Source organism: Ylistrum balloti, unplaced genomic scaffold, assembly GCF_031769215.1.
Source record: "Ylistrum balloti isolate Yb309-2 unplaced genomic scaffold, AGI_CSIRO_Ybal_v1 Utg369608, whole genome shotgun sequence".
NCBI lineage: Eukaryota > Metazoa > Mollusca > Bivalvia > Pectinida > Pectinidae > Ylistrum > Ylistrum balloti.
In genome coordinates, this window is record NW_026781885.1 from 252,762 (window position 1) to 270,096 (window position 17,335).

General features: G+C 37.3%; 1 protein-coding gene across 1 annotated transcript in view; it reads left to right on the forward strand.

Annotated features, from left to right (window-relative positions):
* LOC132546822 (uncharacterized) overlaps positions 1–17,335 on the forward strand; it is a 38,815-nt gene that overhangs the window by 12,724 nt on the left and 8,756 nt on the right. Inside the window, exons 11-19 of the mRNA XM_060210541.1 lie at positions 875–1,027; positions 2,271–2,376; positions 5,138–5,238; positions 5,992–6,081; positions 6,330–6,403; positions 8,707–8,800; positions 10,053–10,141; positions 12,441–12,546; positions 13,874–14,041. Coding sequence (XP_060066524.1) covers positions 875–1,027; positions 2,271–2,376; positions 5,138–5,238; positions 5,992–6,081; positions 6,330–6,403; positions 8,707–8,800; positions 10,053–10,141; positions 12,441–12,546; positions 13,874–14,041 — 981 coding nt within the window. The remainder of the gene's footprint in view (positions 1–874; positions 1,028–2,270; positions 2,377–5,137; positions 5,239–5,991; positions 6,082–6,329; positions 6,404–8,706; positions 8,801–10,052; positions 10,142–12,440; positions 12,547–13,873; positions 14,042–17,335) is intronic.

Below are 17,335 nucleotides of genomic sequence, written 5' to 3' on the forward strand. Positions count from 1 at the left end.
TGAAAAGTTCAGTTATTCTCTAACTCTTTACTGGTATAATCCCATGTTGGCTAGGGACGGATACATTTTTTTCCTCATGGGTACAATTGAATAACATGAGTTACAGCCCTTTTCAGATGTCATTTATGATAGTGAGATGTCTACAATTCATAACAACAACTTTCAATATAAAGTGATGGGAAAGTGTGGGAGAAAACTGTCACTTCCATAAAATGTGGACAGATTTATCGCAATATTTTCAAAGCTTAGGATGATGTTTACTCATATTTAGAAATATTACCCTGGGGTTGAGATAACTTTGTCCACATCACACAGAGGTAAAAGCCTTTGTTTTACCGTTACAACTTATGAGTGTTGATTTGAGAGTTTTGGAGTATTTTTGATATCCATTGTTTGGATCTATGTAGTAATTTTGTGTGTGTTGTTGTAAGATCTATATCATATTTTTTGTGTATTGTAGCGAGATCTACTGTCAAGTTTGTTTGTTGGAGTGAGATCTAATCTGATTTTTGTATGTGTGTTGTAGCCATATCTATATTTTTTTGTGTGTTGTAGGGAGATCATATCATATTTTTGTGTGTTGAAGCGAGATCTAGACCATATTTTTGTGTGTTGTACATGATCTGTACCAAATTTTTGTGTATTGTAGCGAGATCTACTGTCAAGTTTGTTTGTTTGTTGGAGTGAGATCTAATCTGATTTTTGTATGTGTGTTGTAGCCATATCTATATTTTTTTGTGTGTTGTAGGGAGATCATATCATATTTTTGTGTGTTGAAGCGAGATCTAGACCATATTTTTGTGTGCTGTACATGATCTGTACCAAATTTTTGTGTATTGTAGCGAGATCTAGACAATATTTTTGTGTGTTGTAGCGAGATCTATACCGTAAGATTGTATACTTATACTACCTGTCCAAGAACTTTGACCCAACTGTCTGGTTTATGCAACACACCAGTGCTGTTCTCACAAGTGTGTTCGAGGTCCTTCCAAAGAATGGGTCTCATTTGGTGCTTGTAAAAACAGAGGTATGTCAAAAAGATATTTCACATTTAGATTGTTTTAGTAATGATGAATGGCTCGCTATAGTTTCTATCTATAAACTACTTGATATTAGACATTTTTGTAGAATGTATAAGGTGTTTTCATGTTGATCAAATTGCCAAGAAGGCAAAGAAAGTATGCATAAACATAAATTACTTGTCTACCCTTTGTGTGTACTATATTATACTCGCCGTCATCTGTGTGTCAACCAGAAGTAATCTGAGAATCCAGATGTCTACTATTGTTAAATGGACATCACAGTTTAAAATATTTTTTTATTGATTGTATATGAGTTTTTATATAAACATTTCCATTTACATTTCTATGTTATCCCGATATTTGAAAATGAGGCAGTTCAAATTTGTAAACAAGAACATATGATGGCAGGCAGAAATTACAGTGACAGTAGTGAAATCATCAGTAAAATCCCATTTTTAAGCACATTTTTTTGTTATGGGTGCAGCAAATGTTATTTGATAACTCTAAGTCATTTAAGAATTATGAAAAAAGTGACCTTATTCGCCAACATTGTCACGAATTATCATGTGAGAAACCATTTTTGTTTACCGGTGACTGTATTTTGCGCATGCGTTATCACATATCAAGACAAAAATTGATAAAAAATTTATGTATGTAGACTGTTGATCAACAGATAAGGATTTCCTTTTAATACTTATCAATTAATCTTTATACATGCATATTTCAGTGAAAACCAACTGTCACTGTTTTTAAGGTGATAAACTTGATATATATAAATATATATATTTAATACTGGTAATAAAAAAATAACTAAAACAAGTTTTACCGCGATGTCACTTTAATATTTTACTGGGTGATGTACTCTATAAATGTTTAGTTGGTTTCTAACATGTTCCAGAGTCACTGCATTTATAGATAATTACAGGGATATACAGGTGTGAAATCTATGACTAATAACAGAATTTATAACAATGTCCTTGTGTAAGATCGCAATATATCAGAATTAAAAGTGCATGTAAACTGCAAAAATGAAATACAAATTTAAATTTCTTGAAAAGTATTAAGATCTTTTTAGGTACAAATGAACATCAGCAATATATTGATGTAGTTTCACTACAGCAGGCCTAGTCTTCATGTGACAAAGATAAATTAAAATTTTCTCTTTTTTGAAAACACTATATATTTTCTGGCATCAATCAAAACTAGCTTATGAGGTCTATTTGAACACACCATGGTTGTTTGTTGTAGCATGCCTTATTGGTGGACTGTATAACTGCATTAGAGGCACAGGTCATCACCACACTTACCAAAATGAAGGTTCTGTTTCCTAGTAACAGGCCAGCAGATGCTCTTGGTAAAAATTTGGATTATAAGACTTACTGTCTAAGATAGCTAAAGGAATAATTGTCTAGGGTAGAAAATTGGATATTTTAGTGAACTCTCCAAGGTAGAAAATTGGATATTTTAGTGAACTCTCCAAGGTAGAAAAAAGGATATTTGTATTTTAGTGTCCTAGGTGGAAATGGGGATATTTAATTGAACTCCCCAAGGTAGAAAATTGGATATTTTAGTGAACTCTCCAAGGTAGAAAAAGGGGTATTTGTATTTTAGTGGCCTAGGTGGAAATGGGGATATTTAATTGAACTCTCCAAGGTAGAAAATTGGATATTTTAGTGAACTCTCCAAGGTAGAAAAAGGGGTATTTGTATTTTAGTGTCCTAGGTGGAAATGGGGATATTTAATTGAACTCTCCAAGGTAGAAAATTGGATATTTTAGTGAACTCTCCAAGGTAGAAAAAGGGGTATTTGTATTTTAGTGTCCTAGGTGGAAATGGGGATATTTAATTGAACTCTCCAAGGTAGAAAATTGGATATTTTAGTGAACTCTCCAAGGTAGAAAAAAGGATATTTGTATTTTAGTGTCCTAGGTGGAAATGGGGATATTTAATTGAACTCTCAAAGGTAGAAAAAAAGATGTATGCAGTTTACTGTCCTTGGTAGAAAAGGAGATCTTTCAGTTAACTCTCCAAGGTAGCAAAGGGAATAATTTTACTGAACTCTTCAGGATTGGAAAGAGGATAGTTGTAATGTACTGTCCTGTCTTAGATAAGAAAGGGGACAGTTGTAGTGGGCTGTCCTGGATAGGAAAGGGGACAGTTGTAATGTACTGTCCTGTCTTAGATAGGAAAGGGGACAGTTGTAGTGGACTGTCCTGTTTTAGATAGGAAAGGGGACAGTTGTAATGTACTGTCCTGTCTTAGATAGGAAAGGGAACAGTTGTAGTGGACTGTCCTGTCTTAGATAGGAAAGGGGACAGTTGTAGTGGACTGTCCTGTCTTAGATAGGAAAGGGGACAGTTGTAGTGGACTTTCCTGTCTTAGATAGGAAAGGGGACAGTTGTAATGTACTGTCCTGTCTTAGATAGGAAAGGGGACAGTTGTAGTGGACTGTCCTGTCTTAGATAGGAAAGGGGACAGTTGTATTGGACTGGACTGTCTTAGATAGGAAAGGGGACAGTTGTAGTGGACTGTCATGTCTTAGATAGGAAATGGGACAGTTGTATTGGACTGTCCTGTCTTAGATAAGAAAGGGGACAGTTGTATTGGACTGTCCTGTCTTAGATAGAAAAGTGGACAGTTGTAGTGGACTGTCCTGTCTTAGAAAGGAAAGGGGACAGTTGTAATGTACTGTCCTGTCTTAGATAGGAAAGGGGACAGTTGTAGTGGACTGTCCTGTCTTAGATAGGAAAGGGGACAGTTGTAGTGGACTGTCCTGTCTCAGATAGGAAAGGGGACAATTGTAGTGGACTGTCCAGGAAAGGAAATGGGACAGTTGTAATGTACTGTCCTGTCTTAGATAGGAAAGGGGATATTTGTAGTGGACTGTCCTGGAAAGGAAATTAGACAGTTGTAATGTACTGTCCTGTCTTAGATTGGAAAGGGGACAGTTGTAGTGGACTGTCCTGTCTTAGATAGGAAAGGGGACAGTTGTAGTGGACTGTCCTGTCTTAGATAGGAAAGGGGACAGTTGTAGTGGACTGTTCTGTCTTAGATAGGAAAGGGGACAGTTGTAGTGGACTGTCATGTCTTAGATAGGGAAGGGGATATTTGTAGTGGACTGTCCTGTCTTAGATAGGAAAGGGGACAGTTGTAGTGGACTGTCCTGGAAAGGAAAGGGGACAGTTGTAGTGGACTGTCCTGGAAAGGAAAGTAGACAGTTGTAGTGTACTATCCTGTCTTAGATTGGAAAGGGGATATTTGTAGTGGACTTTCCTGTCTTAGATAGGAAAGGGGACAGTTGTAGTGGACTGTCCTGTCTTAGATAGGAAAAGGGACAATTGCAGTGGACTGTCCTGTCTTAGATAGGAAAGGGGACAGTTGTAGTGGACTGTCCTGTCTTAGATAGTAAAGGGGACAGTTGTAGTGGACTGTCATGTCTTAGATAGTAAAGGGGACAGTTGTAGTGGACTGTCCTGGAAAGGAAAGAGGACAGTTGTAATGGACTGTCATGTCTTAGAAAGGAAAGGGGACAGTTGTAGTGGACTGTCCTGTCTTAGATAGGAAAGGGGACAGTTGTAGTGGACTGTCCTGTCTTAGATAGGAAAGGGGACAGTTGTAGTGGACTGTCCTGTCTTAGATAGGAAAGGGGACAGTTGTAGTGGACTGTTCTGTCTTAGATAGGAAAGGGGACAGTTGTAGTGGACTGTTCTGTCTTAGATAGGGAAGGGGATATTTGTAGTGGACTGTGCGTCTTAGATAGGAAAGGGGACAGTTGTAGTGGACTGTCCGTCTTAGATAGGAAAGGGGATATTTTTTATGAAGTATCTAGAGTGGATAAGATTACATTGTATATCTATAGTGAAATGTCAAGGTTTAGAAAAGGAATTATTTTCGGTGAACTCTCCAGTGTAGAACAGATGATGTTTTTATTGAACTAGTAAATGTAGGACAGGAGATATTGGTAGTGGACTGTGAAGAGTCAAAGAAGGAATATTTGTAGTGGACTGTCCAGAATTAAAAAAGGGATATTTTAGTTACATCTCCAGGGCGGAAGATGGATATTAATGGAAAATCATCCATATTCATAATAATGTCATGTTTTACTCTTCTGTACAGATAGCCTGATAGAATTGATGTCCTGTACACTACAGGCCAAGTCTTTCCTAACGAGACATCGAAGTGAGACATTACAGAGTTACCTACTCAAACAAGTCCAGGTTTGTTACAGTGGTGGTGATATTCAACATTACAGAGTTACCTACTCAAACAAGTCCAGGTTTGTTACAGTGGTGGTGATATTCAACATTACAGAGTTACCTACTCAAACAAGTCCAGGTTTGTTACAGTGGTAGTGATATTCAACATTACAGAGTTACCTACTCAAACAAGTCCAGGTTTGTTACAGTGGTAGTGATATTCAACATTTCAGAGTTACCTACTCAAACAAGTCCAGGTTTGTTACAGTGGTGGTGATATTCAACATTACAGAGTTACCTACTCAAACAAGTCCAGGTTTGTTACAGTGGTGGTGATATTCAACATTACAGAGTTACCTACTCAAACAAGTCCAGGTTTGTTACAGTGGTAGTGATATTCAACATTTCAGAGTTACCTACTCAAACAAGTCCAGGTTTGTTACAGTGGAAGTGATATTCAACATTACAGAGATACCTACTCAAACAAGTCCAGGTTTGTTACAGTGGTAGTGATATTCAACATTACAGAGATACCTACTCAAACAAGTCCAGGTTTGTTACAGTGGTAGTGATATTCAACATTACAGAGTTACCTACTCAAACAAGTCCAGGTTTGTTACAGTGGTAGTGATATTCAACATTATAGAGTTACCTACTCAAACAAGTCCAGGTTTGTTACAGTGGTAGTGATATTCAACATTACAGAGATACCTACTCAAACAAGTCCAGGTTTGTTACAGTGGTAGTGATATTCAACATTACTTTTACTTTCAGAAAATTTTCCCAACATGCTATAAAGAACACAAAATGGTGATGGTTAGTGACCTTGGTTTGACCTCTCCAGAGCAGCTGTCACCAATGTTGGTATGTGTTAGGTCTTAGTTACACATAGGCAAAGATGGAATAAGTGTCATTGTAGCATCACTATACAAATTCTGATTGATGTTCAGCTGAAGGGAACCAGTCATACCTGTATACCTAAGGATTTTCTTTCCAAACTTTTAAGATATTAAATCATATTGTGACAAAAGGGAGTACTTATAAGATATGCTGCTTAACATATAAAAGAGATATTGGAATTTGATTTTGATTAAATGCGTTTTTGTCTTTAGTTGAACAGAATGATTGGACAGATCCGAGATGAAGTAAAGGATTACAAGATACATTACCACAGCAGTTTTGAGAAGTAGGTATATCTCACAGCTATATAAAGTCCTAGTGATGTCCCAGTACTGTCCAACTTGTCCAAATTCTGTCTCAGTACTTTTCAACTTGTCCAAATTCTGTCTCAGTACTGTCGAACTTGTCCAAATTCTGTCTCAGCACTGTCCAACCTGTCCAAATTCTGTCTCGGTACTGTCCAACCTGTCCAAATTCTGTCTCAGTACTGTCAAACTTGTCCAAATTCTGTCTCAGTACTGTCGAACTTGTCCAAATTCTGTCCCAGTACTGTCCAACTTATCCAAATTCTGTCTCAGTACTGTCCATCTTGTCCAAATTCTGTCTCAGTACTGTCCAGCTTGTCCAAATTCTGTCTCAGTACTGTCCAACTTGTCCAAATTCTGTCTCAGTTCTGTCCAACTTGTCCAAATTCTGTCTCAGTACTGTCCAGCTTGTCCAAATTCTGTCTCAGTACTGTCCAACTTGTCCAAATTCTGTCTCAGTTCTGTCCAACTTGTCCAAATTCTGTCTCAGTACTGTCTGAAAAATGTGTTAAATACTGTCCCATTCCTGCCAAAAATGTCGTTCACACACTTTTCTCCCTCATGAGAATTCTGAAAAATTGGCAGGTTTGCTGTCCCAATAATGTTCATTACTGTTCCCATAATGTCCTCACACTACCTCATTACCGTCCCACATAGCATAAACTGATGTCGGCTTTCTGTGGGTATTTCTGTATAGTATGAAAGTTTAGCACAGGTGCCAGGGTGTACGTGTCGGTCAGAAACTTCCCCAGTATGTGAGGTTGTCTCAACAATTTTTGATGTTTTCTTCTGGTATTTCTCTATTTTATAAGATTTGGTATAAGACTGGTTTAGGATTACATGTTTCTGCCTGAAAACCTCAAGGCATTTCTTTGTGGTATGAAACTTTTGTACAGAAGGAATATATATCATCCAGATATATCCCCACAATGTTAAGATGTTCGGGTTTATTTTCCAGCCAGATATTTCCCCGCCATGTTAAGACTTTTCCTGGTAGTATTACAGGTTTTCTCTGAAGAATGAGTTTTTCTTAAGATATTTGAATGTAGTATGAAATTTGTTACATGCCTGGTACTAGGGTTTCTGTTACAACCAGATACCTCCCCCACAATATCAAATGTTTTTTTGGTATTTCTGCAAAGTATGAAAATTGGAAATGGACTGGTTTGAGATATTTCCTACAGTGTGAAGGGTGTACAGGTATGTTGGTTATATAGAGATATTTCCTACAGTGTGAAGGGTTGATACAGGTATGTTGGTTATATAGAGATATTTCCTACAGTGTGAAGGGTTGATACAGGTATGTTGGTTATATAGAGATATTTCCTACAGTGTGAAGGATTGATAGTCTACAGGTATGTTGGTTATATAGAGATATTTCCTACAGTGGGAAGGGTTGATACAGGTATGTTGGTTATATAGAGATATTTCCTACATTGTGAAGGGTTGATACAGCTATGTTGGTTATATAGAGATAGTTCCCACAGTGTGAAGGATTGATAGTGTACAGGTATGTTGGTTATATAGAGATATTTCCTATAGTGTGAAGGTTTGATAGTGTACAGCTCTGTTGGTTATATAGAGATATTTCCTACAGTGTGAAGGGTGTACAGGTATGTTGGTTATATAGAGATATTTCCTACAGTGTGAAGGGTTGATACAGGTATGTTGGTTATATAGAGATATTTCCTACAGTGTGAAGGGTTGATAGTGTACAGGTATGTTGGTTATATAGAGATATTTCCTACAGTGTGAAGGGTTGATACAGGTATGTTGGTTATATAGAGATATTTCCTACAGTGTGAAGGGTTGATACAGGTATGTTGGTTATATAGAGATATTTCCTACAGTGTGAAGGGTTGATACAGGTATGTTGGTTATATAGAGATAGTTCCCACGGTGTAAAGGATTGATAGTGTACAGGTATGTTGGTTATATAGAGATATTTCCTACAGTGTGAAGGGTTGATACAGGTATGTTGGTTATATAGAGATATTTCCTACAGTGTGAAGGGTTGATACAGCTATGTTGGTTATATACTAGAATTCTGCAATGTTTCACTAGTTTTTACTTTATAAGTTAAAATGTTCATTGCGTGGAAACATTTCTTGTTTTCATATCTTATATATAAGAAATATCTGTATATTGATGTGATATCCAAAAAAGTTTCTGTCCTCCAAAAGATGTATATGACTATAAAGATGTATTAGTCAAAAAAGATAAAAGAATATGTTTGTGAACATCTCATGTGACACTGTGGTATACAGTTTATATTTCCCCCCAGGTATTTCCCAGTAGCAAGGGAAGCTGCCCATTCCCTGTATGAGCTACTGATGGAGGATGTCAGATGGCTTTGTCAGCTCCGACAGAATCAGTTTGTATGTTCACAGCTACAGTACATGGCTCTATATCTCATCACTGAATAAATGTTCTGTTTTACATATCTTTCCACATTTCTCCTATAATTAATATTTTTGTTCTTGGTTTATAAACCAGATGCATGCATTTGAACATTTACCTGATTACACATAAACACAATGTACTACTGGTACATCATGGAGAGCTTGATTCTGTAAACCTCATGACTCCAGGTAAAATTTACTAGATTTTATCTGGAAAAAATGCATTTTTGGGCATAGTTTGTTCATTTTCTTTCAGAAATAATTCAAACATGGTTAGAATTTCTTCTTTGATAGTGTAAACTGACTGTTTGATGAGATGCACATATTGACCCTGACTGACCCCCAGGGGTGGGTCCAAAAGTGGGTAAAATTGACTGAAAGTTCAAAGATATTCTAAGGTTCCTGGATGGAAGATTTTATTTCAGAAAATTCAATTTTAGATTGTAATTTCTTTTAATTCAAACTTGGTTAGAAGCATTAGCATGGGACAGCAGTTAATGTATCTACAATTTACATTTGCATTATGTGTACAATATAGTTAAAGTTATATTATTTTTTTTTAACAAAATAATTTCTATGACATGTCACAAGAAGCATGGTGACTCAGGTGACCAGTAAGGCCCTAGAGCCTCTTGGTTATTTTGTTGTAAGGATCATCTGAGTGATATATCCATCTACAAGCAGTACACAGACTTTGTACTGTCATTTGGTACAGGTTGTTTATTTTGTTGTAAGGATCATCTGAGTGATATATCCATCTACAAGCAGTACACAGACTTTGTACTGTCATTTGGTACAGGTTGTTTATTTTGTTGTAAGGATCATCTGAGTGATATATCCATCTACAAGCAGTACACAGACTTTGTACTGTCATTTGGTACAGGTTGTTTATTTTGTTGTAAGGATCATCTGAGTGATATATCCATCTACAAGCAGTACACAGACTTTGTACTGTCATTTGGTACAGGTTGTTTATTTTGTTTTATCATCTGAGTGATATATCCATCTACAAGCAGTACACAGACTTTGTACTGTCATTTGGTACAGGTTGTAAAAATATAGCATCTGTTTGCAATAGAATGGTAAAATTACAAACATGTTCATACATAACTATATCCTGTTTGCATATATCAAGTAGATTCATTTAAAAAATAGAATATTCTCACATAAATTTAGATCAGAATAGTACAAAATATATTTATTTCAAGTTTTGTGTTTTTTCGTGCAGAAAACACATGAGATTGACAAGCTTATGCTTGGACTGGGATACAGACTAAACCAGCTTGACCAGGACTGGTCATCTTACCTCACACCAGAGTAAGTAACATGTATCAGTAGACTGACCCAGCTAAACCAGGACTGGTCATCTTACCTCACACCAGAGTAAGTAGCATGTATCAGTACAGACTGACCCAGCTAAACAAGGACTGGTTATCTTACCTCACACCAGAGTAAGTAGCATGTATCAGTACAGAATGACCCAGCTAAACAAGGACTGGTTATCTTACCTCACACCAGAGTAAGTAGCATGTATCAGTACAGACTGACCCAGCTAGACCAGGACTGGTCATCATACCTCACACCAGAGTAAGTAACATGTATCAGAACAGACTGACCCAGCTAGACCAGGAATGGTCATCTTACCTCATACCAGAGTAAGTAACATGTATCATTACAATCTGACCCAGCTAGACCAGGACTGGTCATCTTACCTCACACCAGAGTAAGTAACATGTATCATTACAGACTGACCCAGCTAGACCAGGAATGGTCATCTTACCTCATACCAGAGTAAGTAACATGTATCATTACAGACTGACCCAGCTAGACCAGGACTGGTCATCTTACCTCACACCAGAGTAAGTAACATGTATCAGTACAGACTGACCCAGCTAGACCAGAACTGGTCATCATACCTCACACCAGAGTAAGTAACATGTATCAGAACAGACTGACCCAGCTAGACCAGGACTGGTCATCTTACCTCATACCAGAGTAAGTAACATGTATCATTACAGACTGACCCAGCTAGACCAGAACTGGTCATCATACCTCACACCAGAGTAAGTAACATGTATCAGAACAGACTGACCCAGCTAGACCAGGACTGGTCATCTTACCTCACACCAGAGTAAGTAACATGTATCAGTACAGACTGACCCAGCTAGACCAGAACTGGTCATCATACCTCACACCAGAGTAAGTAACATGTATCATTACAGACTGACCCAGCTAGACCAGGACTGGTCATCTTACCTCACACCAGAGTAAGTAACATGTATCAGTACAGACTGACCCAGCTAGACCAGAACTGGTCATCATACCTCACACCAGAGTAAGTAACATGTATCAGAACAGACTGACCCAGCTAGACCAGGACTGGTAATCTTACCTCACACCAGAGTAAGTAACATGTATCAGAACAGACTGACCCAGCTAGACCAGGAATGGTCATCTTACCTCACACCAGAGTAAGTAACATGTATCAGAACAGACTGACCCAGCTAGACCAGGACTGGTCATCTTACCTCACACCAGAGTAAGTAACATGTATCAGTACAGACTGACCCAGCTAGACCAGAACTGGTCATCATACCTCACACCAGAGTAAGTAACATGTATCAGAACAGACTGACCCAGCTAGACCAGGACTGGTAATCTTACCTCACACCAGAGTAAGTAACATGTATCAGTACAGACTGACCCAGCTAGACCAGGAATGGTCATCTTACCTCACACCAGAGTAAGTAACATGTATCAGAACAGACTGACCCAGCTAGACCAGGACTGGTCATCATACCTCACACCAGAGTAAGTAACATGTATCAGAACAGACTGACCCAGCTAGACCAGGACTGGTCATCTTACCTCACACCAGAGTAAGTAACATGTATCAGTACAGACTGACCCAGCTAAACAAGGACTGGTTATCTTACCTCACACCAGAGTAAGTAACATGTATCAGAATAGACTGACCCAGCTAAACAAGGACTGGTTATCTTACCTCACACCAGAGTAAGTAACATGTATCAGAACAGACTGACCCAGCTAGACCAGGACTGGTCATCTTACCTCACACCAGAGTAAGTAACATGTATCAGTACAGACTGACCCAGCTAGACCAGGAATGGTCATCTTACCTCACACCAGAGTAAGTAACATGTATCATTACAGACTGACCCAGCTAAACAAGGACTGGTTATCTTACCTCACACCAGAGTAAGTAACATGTATCAGAACAGACTGACCCAGCTAGACCAGGACTGGTCATCATACCTCACACCAGAGTAAGTAACATGTATCAGAACAGACTGACCCAGCTAGACCAGAACTGGTCATCATACCTCACACCAGAGTAAGTAACATGTATCAGAACAGACTGACCCAGCTAAACCAGGACTGGTCATCTTACCTCACACCAGAGTAAGTAACATGTATCAGAACAGACTGACCCAGCTAGACCACTTACAACAGTTGTCTTATATTTATTTCTGAAAATGTAGGACTGAAGATAGTTGCAGGCTCAGACATTGTGAGATTAGATTTTGATTCCACATTTTCTGGTATGTTTATTCCATCTTTTTTATTAGTGTAGATATTTTGTCTCTGGTAACAGGATGCAGACTTGGCGAGAGGTGTTTGTTAAGGAAGAACTGCATTGGACAGTAGTACTCAAGGTCTCCCTTCAAAACCTGGTGGTCAGATCAGTCTCGCTGGACCAGGTAATGAGTCCCCTTACTGATGCTATCAAGGAAGTTTTGTTGGGAGGGAGTAAAAAAATTTGTTAGTTTTGTAGGGAGGGAGTTTAAAGATTTGAAAGTTTTGTTGGGAGGGAGTATAAAGTTTAAGAGAAAATACAGTTTAAGACTTATCAACTTCATAAGTAAATAGATTTCAACAAGGGGAAGTGTAGTGCACAATTTAGAAATTATTGACTTTGCTATTTTTCATACTTAAATTTTGTCCAGAGCATTACACTAAAATGAGAGGTATCAACACTTTCAAAAACCGCTGTTGTATACATGGTCTGAAGGAGACATTTCATGATCATGGCATGTAAACTGTCTAGCAGCAATATACTGGATTTCTATATATTTATCTGTTTTAAGACAACATCATCACATTAGAAATTTTACTGTGAAAATTACCATACATAAGTGTCATGGCTAAATAACTGACTGAAATCAAGTAGGAAGGGAACATGACCTTCATATACATGTATGTGCATGCAAAAATTCTGGGTCACCAGGTCAAATGTCAAGGTAACATTTTAACTAGAATGTCTTTTATTAACAAATATTTTGTTATGCCATTGTTAAGCAAAGCTCGCCAAAATCAAATGATCGTAAGTTGTAGATGAATGATATTAATCTGAAGACTGAACATGTTAGTTTAGGAAGTTGCTAGTTGTGTAATCCAGATAAAGGAGGATTAGATAGTTTTTAACTTTCATATCTCTCCTTTATAGTTAGCATTATGTAAAAGAGCAGGAACTTCATTGATTGTTTGTATTATCAAATTTCTATTGAAACATGTGATTGTACAAAAAGGTTTCATTACAGTACTTTCAATGATTTATGCAGAAGTTAACTTGCAATCAGTTGTCATGAAACTACTCATAGCCACTTTTTAATCTCTACAAACAGAAATTTTTAAAGTGATGAAACCCTCCCCCCCCCAACTCTCCCCCTCTCTCACATCCCACTACTGAAAATATAAAATCTGTTTTTGTCATTGTTTTGATCATCATTTCTTGATACTCTGATCCTACAAATGAATACGATAAAGGAGAAGATGAATGTCTGTACAGTCCACAACAGTAAAGCTATCAGAAGTTGTGCTCTTTCTGTCAGTACTTGTGTTAGAAAAAGTAATGAAAACTCACAAGTATAGTTTTCTTCACAGTACCTTATATCTATATACCTCTGTTAGAAATTTTAAGTGAAACTAGCATGTACAAAATCAGATAAGATTTTAAAGTCTTTAGAAATTTTTTTTACCTTAAGTTGTTAATCAGAGATAACTGATCGATTTGTCGTATTTTTCTAGTTCCAGATGGAGCAGTATGAGGATTTACACAGCTGTTCTACCAGTTCCCTGAATTCTTTCTCTTCATTTGATAACAGGAGACGGGCTATCTCTACCAAATCTTTCACCCCATCACTAAATAGTGCCTTCAGTGGACTGGTGTCACCTGCTCAGTCTGTTCATAAACATGTAAGTGTCGTCTACTCAGTCAACCCCTGTTTATAAACATGTAAGTGCCGTCTGCTCAGTCCACCCCTGTTTATAAACATGTAATATTGTCTGCTCAGTTCACCCCTGTTTATAAACATGTAATATTGTCTGCTCAGTTCACCCCTGTTTATAAACAATATTGTCTGCTCAGTCCACCCCTGTTTATAAACATGTAATATTGTCTGCTCAGTTCACCCCTGTTTATAAACATGTAATATTGTCTGCTCAGTCCACCCCTGTTTATAAACATGTAATATTGTCTGCTCAGTTCACCCCTGTTTATAAACATGTAATATTGTCTGCTCAGTTCACCCCTGTTTATAAACATGTAATATTGTCTGCTGTTCACCCCTGTTTATAAACTCCACCCCTGTTTATAAACATGTAATATTGTCCGCTCAGTTCACCCCTGTTTATTAACAATATTGTCTGCTCAGTCCACCCCTGTTTATAAACATGTAATATTGTCTGCTCAGTTCACCCCTGTTTATAAACATGTAATATTGTCTGCTCAGTTCACCCCTGTTTATAAACATGTAATATTGTCTGCTCAGTTCACCCCTGTTTATAAACATGTAATATTGTCTGCTCAGTTCACCCCTGTTTATAAACATGTAATATTGTCTGCTCAGTTCACCCCTGTTTATAAACATGTAATATTGTCTGCTCAGTTCACCCCTGTTTATAAACATGTAATATTGTCTGCTCAGTTCACCCCTGTTTATAAACATGTAATATTGTCTGCTCAGTTCACCCCTGTTTATAAACATGTAATATTGTCTGCTCAGTTCACCCCTGTTTATAAACAATATTGTCTGCTCAGTCCACCCCTGTTTATAAACATGTAATATTGTCTGCTCAGTTCACCCCTGTTTATAAACATGTAATATTGTCTGCTCAGTTCACCCCTGTTTATAAACATGTAATATTGTCTGCTCAGTTCACCCCTGTTTATAAACATGTAATATTGTCTGCTCAGTTCACCCCTGTTTATAAACATGTAATATTGTCTGCTCAGTTCACCCCTGTTTATAAACATGTAATATTGTCTGCTCAGTTCACCCCTGTTTATAAACATGTAATATTGTCTGCTGTTTATAAACATGTATTAGTTCACCCCTGTTTATAAACATGTAATATTGTCTGCTCAGTTCACCCCTGTTTATAAACAATATTGTCTGCTCAGTCCACCCCTGTTTATAAACATGTAATATTGTCTGCTCAGTTCACCCCTGTTTATAAAAAATATTGTCTGCTCAGTCCACCCCTGTTTATAAACATGTAATATTGTCTGCTTAGTTCACCCCTGTTTATAAACATGTAATATTGTCTGCTCAGTTCACCCCTGTTTATAAACAATATTGTCTGCTCAGTCCACCCCTGTTTATAAACATGTAATATTGTCTGCTCAGTTCACCCCTGTTTATAAAAATGTAATATTGTCTGCTCAGTTCACCCCTGTTATATATTGTCTGCTCAGTTCAATAAACATGTAATATTGTCTGCTCTGTTTATAAACATGTAATAGCTTCACCCCTGTTTATAAACATGTAATATTGTCTGCTCAGTTCACCCCTGTTTATAAACATGTAATATTGTCTGCTCAGTTCACCCCTGTTTATAAACATGTAATATTGTCTGCTCAGTTCACCCCTGTTTATAAACATGTAATATTGTCTGCTCAGTCCACCCCTGTTTATAAACATGTAATATTGTCTGCTCAGTCCACCCCTGTTTATAAACATGTAATATTGTCTGCTCAGTTCACCCCTGTTTATAAACAATATTGTCTGCTTAGTTCACCCCTGTTTATAAACATGTAATATTGTCTGCTCAGTTCACCCCTGTTTATAAACATGTAATATTGTCTGCTCAGTTCACCCCTGTTTATAAACATGTAATATTGTCTGCTCACTTCATCCCTGTTTATAAACATGTAATATTGTCTGCTCAGTTCACCCCTGTTTATAAATATGTAATATTGTCTGCTCAGTTCACCCCTGTTTATAAACAATATTGTCTGCTCAGTCCACCCCAATATTGTCTGCTCAGTTCACCCCTGTTTATAAAAAATATTGTCTGCTCAGTCCACCCCTGTTTATAAACATGTAATATTGTCTGCTCAGTTCACCCCTGTTTATAAACAATATTGTCTGCTCAGTCCACCCCTGTTTATAAACATGTAATATTGTCTGCTAAGTTCACCCCTGTTTATAAACATGTAATATTGTCTGCTCAGTTCACCCCTGTTTATAAACATAATATTGTCTGCTCAGTTCACCCCTGTTTATAAACATGTAATAACACCCCTGTTTATAAACATGTAATATTGTCTGCTTAGTTCACCCCTGTTTATAAACAATATTGTCTGCTCAGTTCACCCCTGTTTATAAACATGTAATATTGTCTGCTCAGTTCACCCCTGTTTATAAACAATAAATATAGTAAGATCACAACACACAACTAAATAAACAGTTACTATTGTCTGCTCAGTTCACCCCTGTTTATAAACATGTAATATTGTCTGCTTAGTTCACCCCTGTTTATAAACAATATTGACTGCTCAGTTCACCCCAGTATATAAACATGTAATATTGTCTGCTCAGTTCACCCCTGTTTATAAACATGTAATATTGTCTGCACCCCTGTTTATAAACAGTTCACCCCTGTTTATAAACATGTAATATTGTCTGCTCAGTTCACCCCTGTTTATAAACAATATTGTCTGCTCAGTTCACCCCTGTTTATAAACATGTAATATTGTCTGCTCAGTTCACCCCTGTTTATAAACATGTAATATTGTCTGCTCAGTTCACCCCTGTTTATAAACATGTAATATTGTCTGTTTATAAACTCAGTTCACCCCTGTTTATAAACATGTAATATTGTCTGCTCAGTTCACCCCTGTTTATAAACATGTAATATTGTCTGCTCAGTTCACCCCTGTTTATAAACATGTAATATTGTCTGCTCAGTTCACCCCTGTTTATAAACATGTAATATTGTCTGCTCAGTTCACCCCTGTTTATAAACAATATTGTCTGCTTAGTTCACCCCTGTTTATAAACATGTAATATTGTCTGCTCAGTTCACCCCTGTTTATAAACATGTAATATTGTCTGCTCAGTTCACCCCTGTTTATAAACAATATTGTCTGCTCAGTCCACCCCTGTTTATAAACATGTAATATTGTCTGCTCAGTTCACCCCTGTTTATAAACAATATTGTCTGCTCAGTTCACCCCTGTTTAATAACAATATTGTCTGCTCAGTC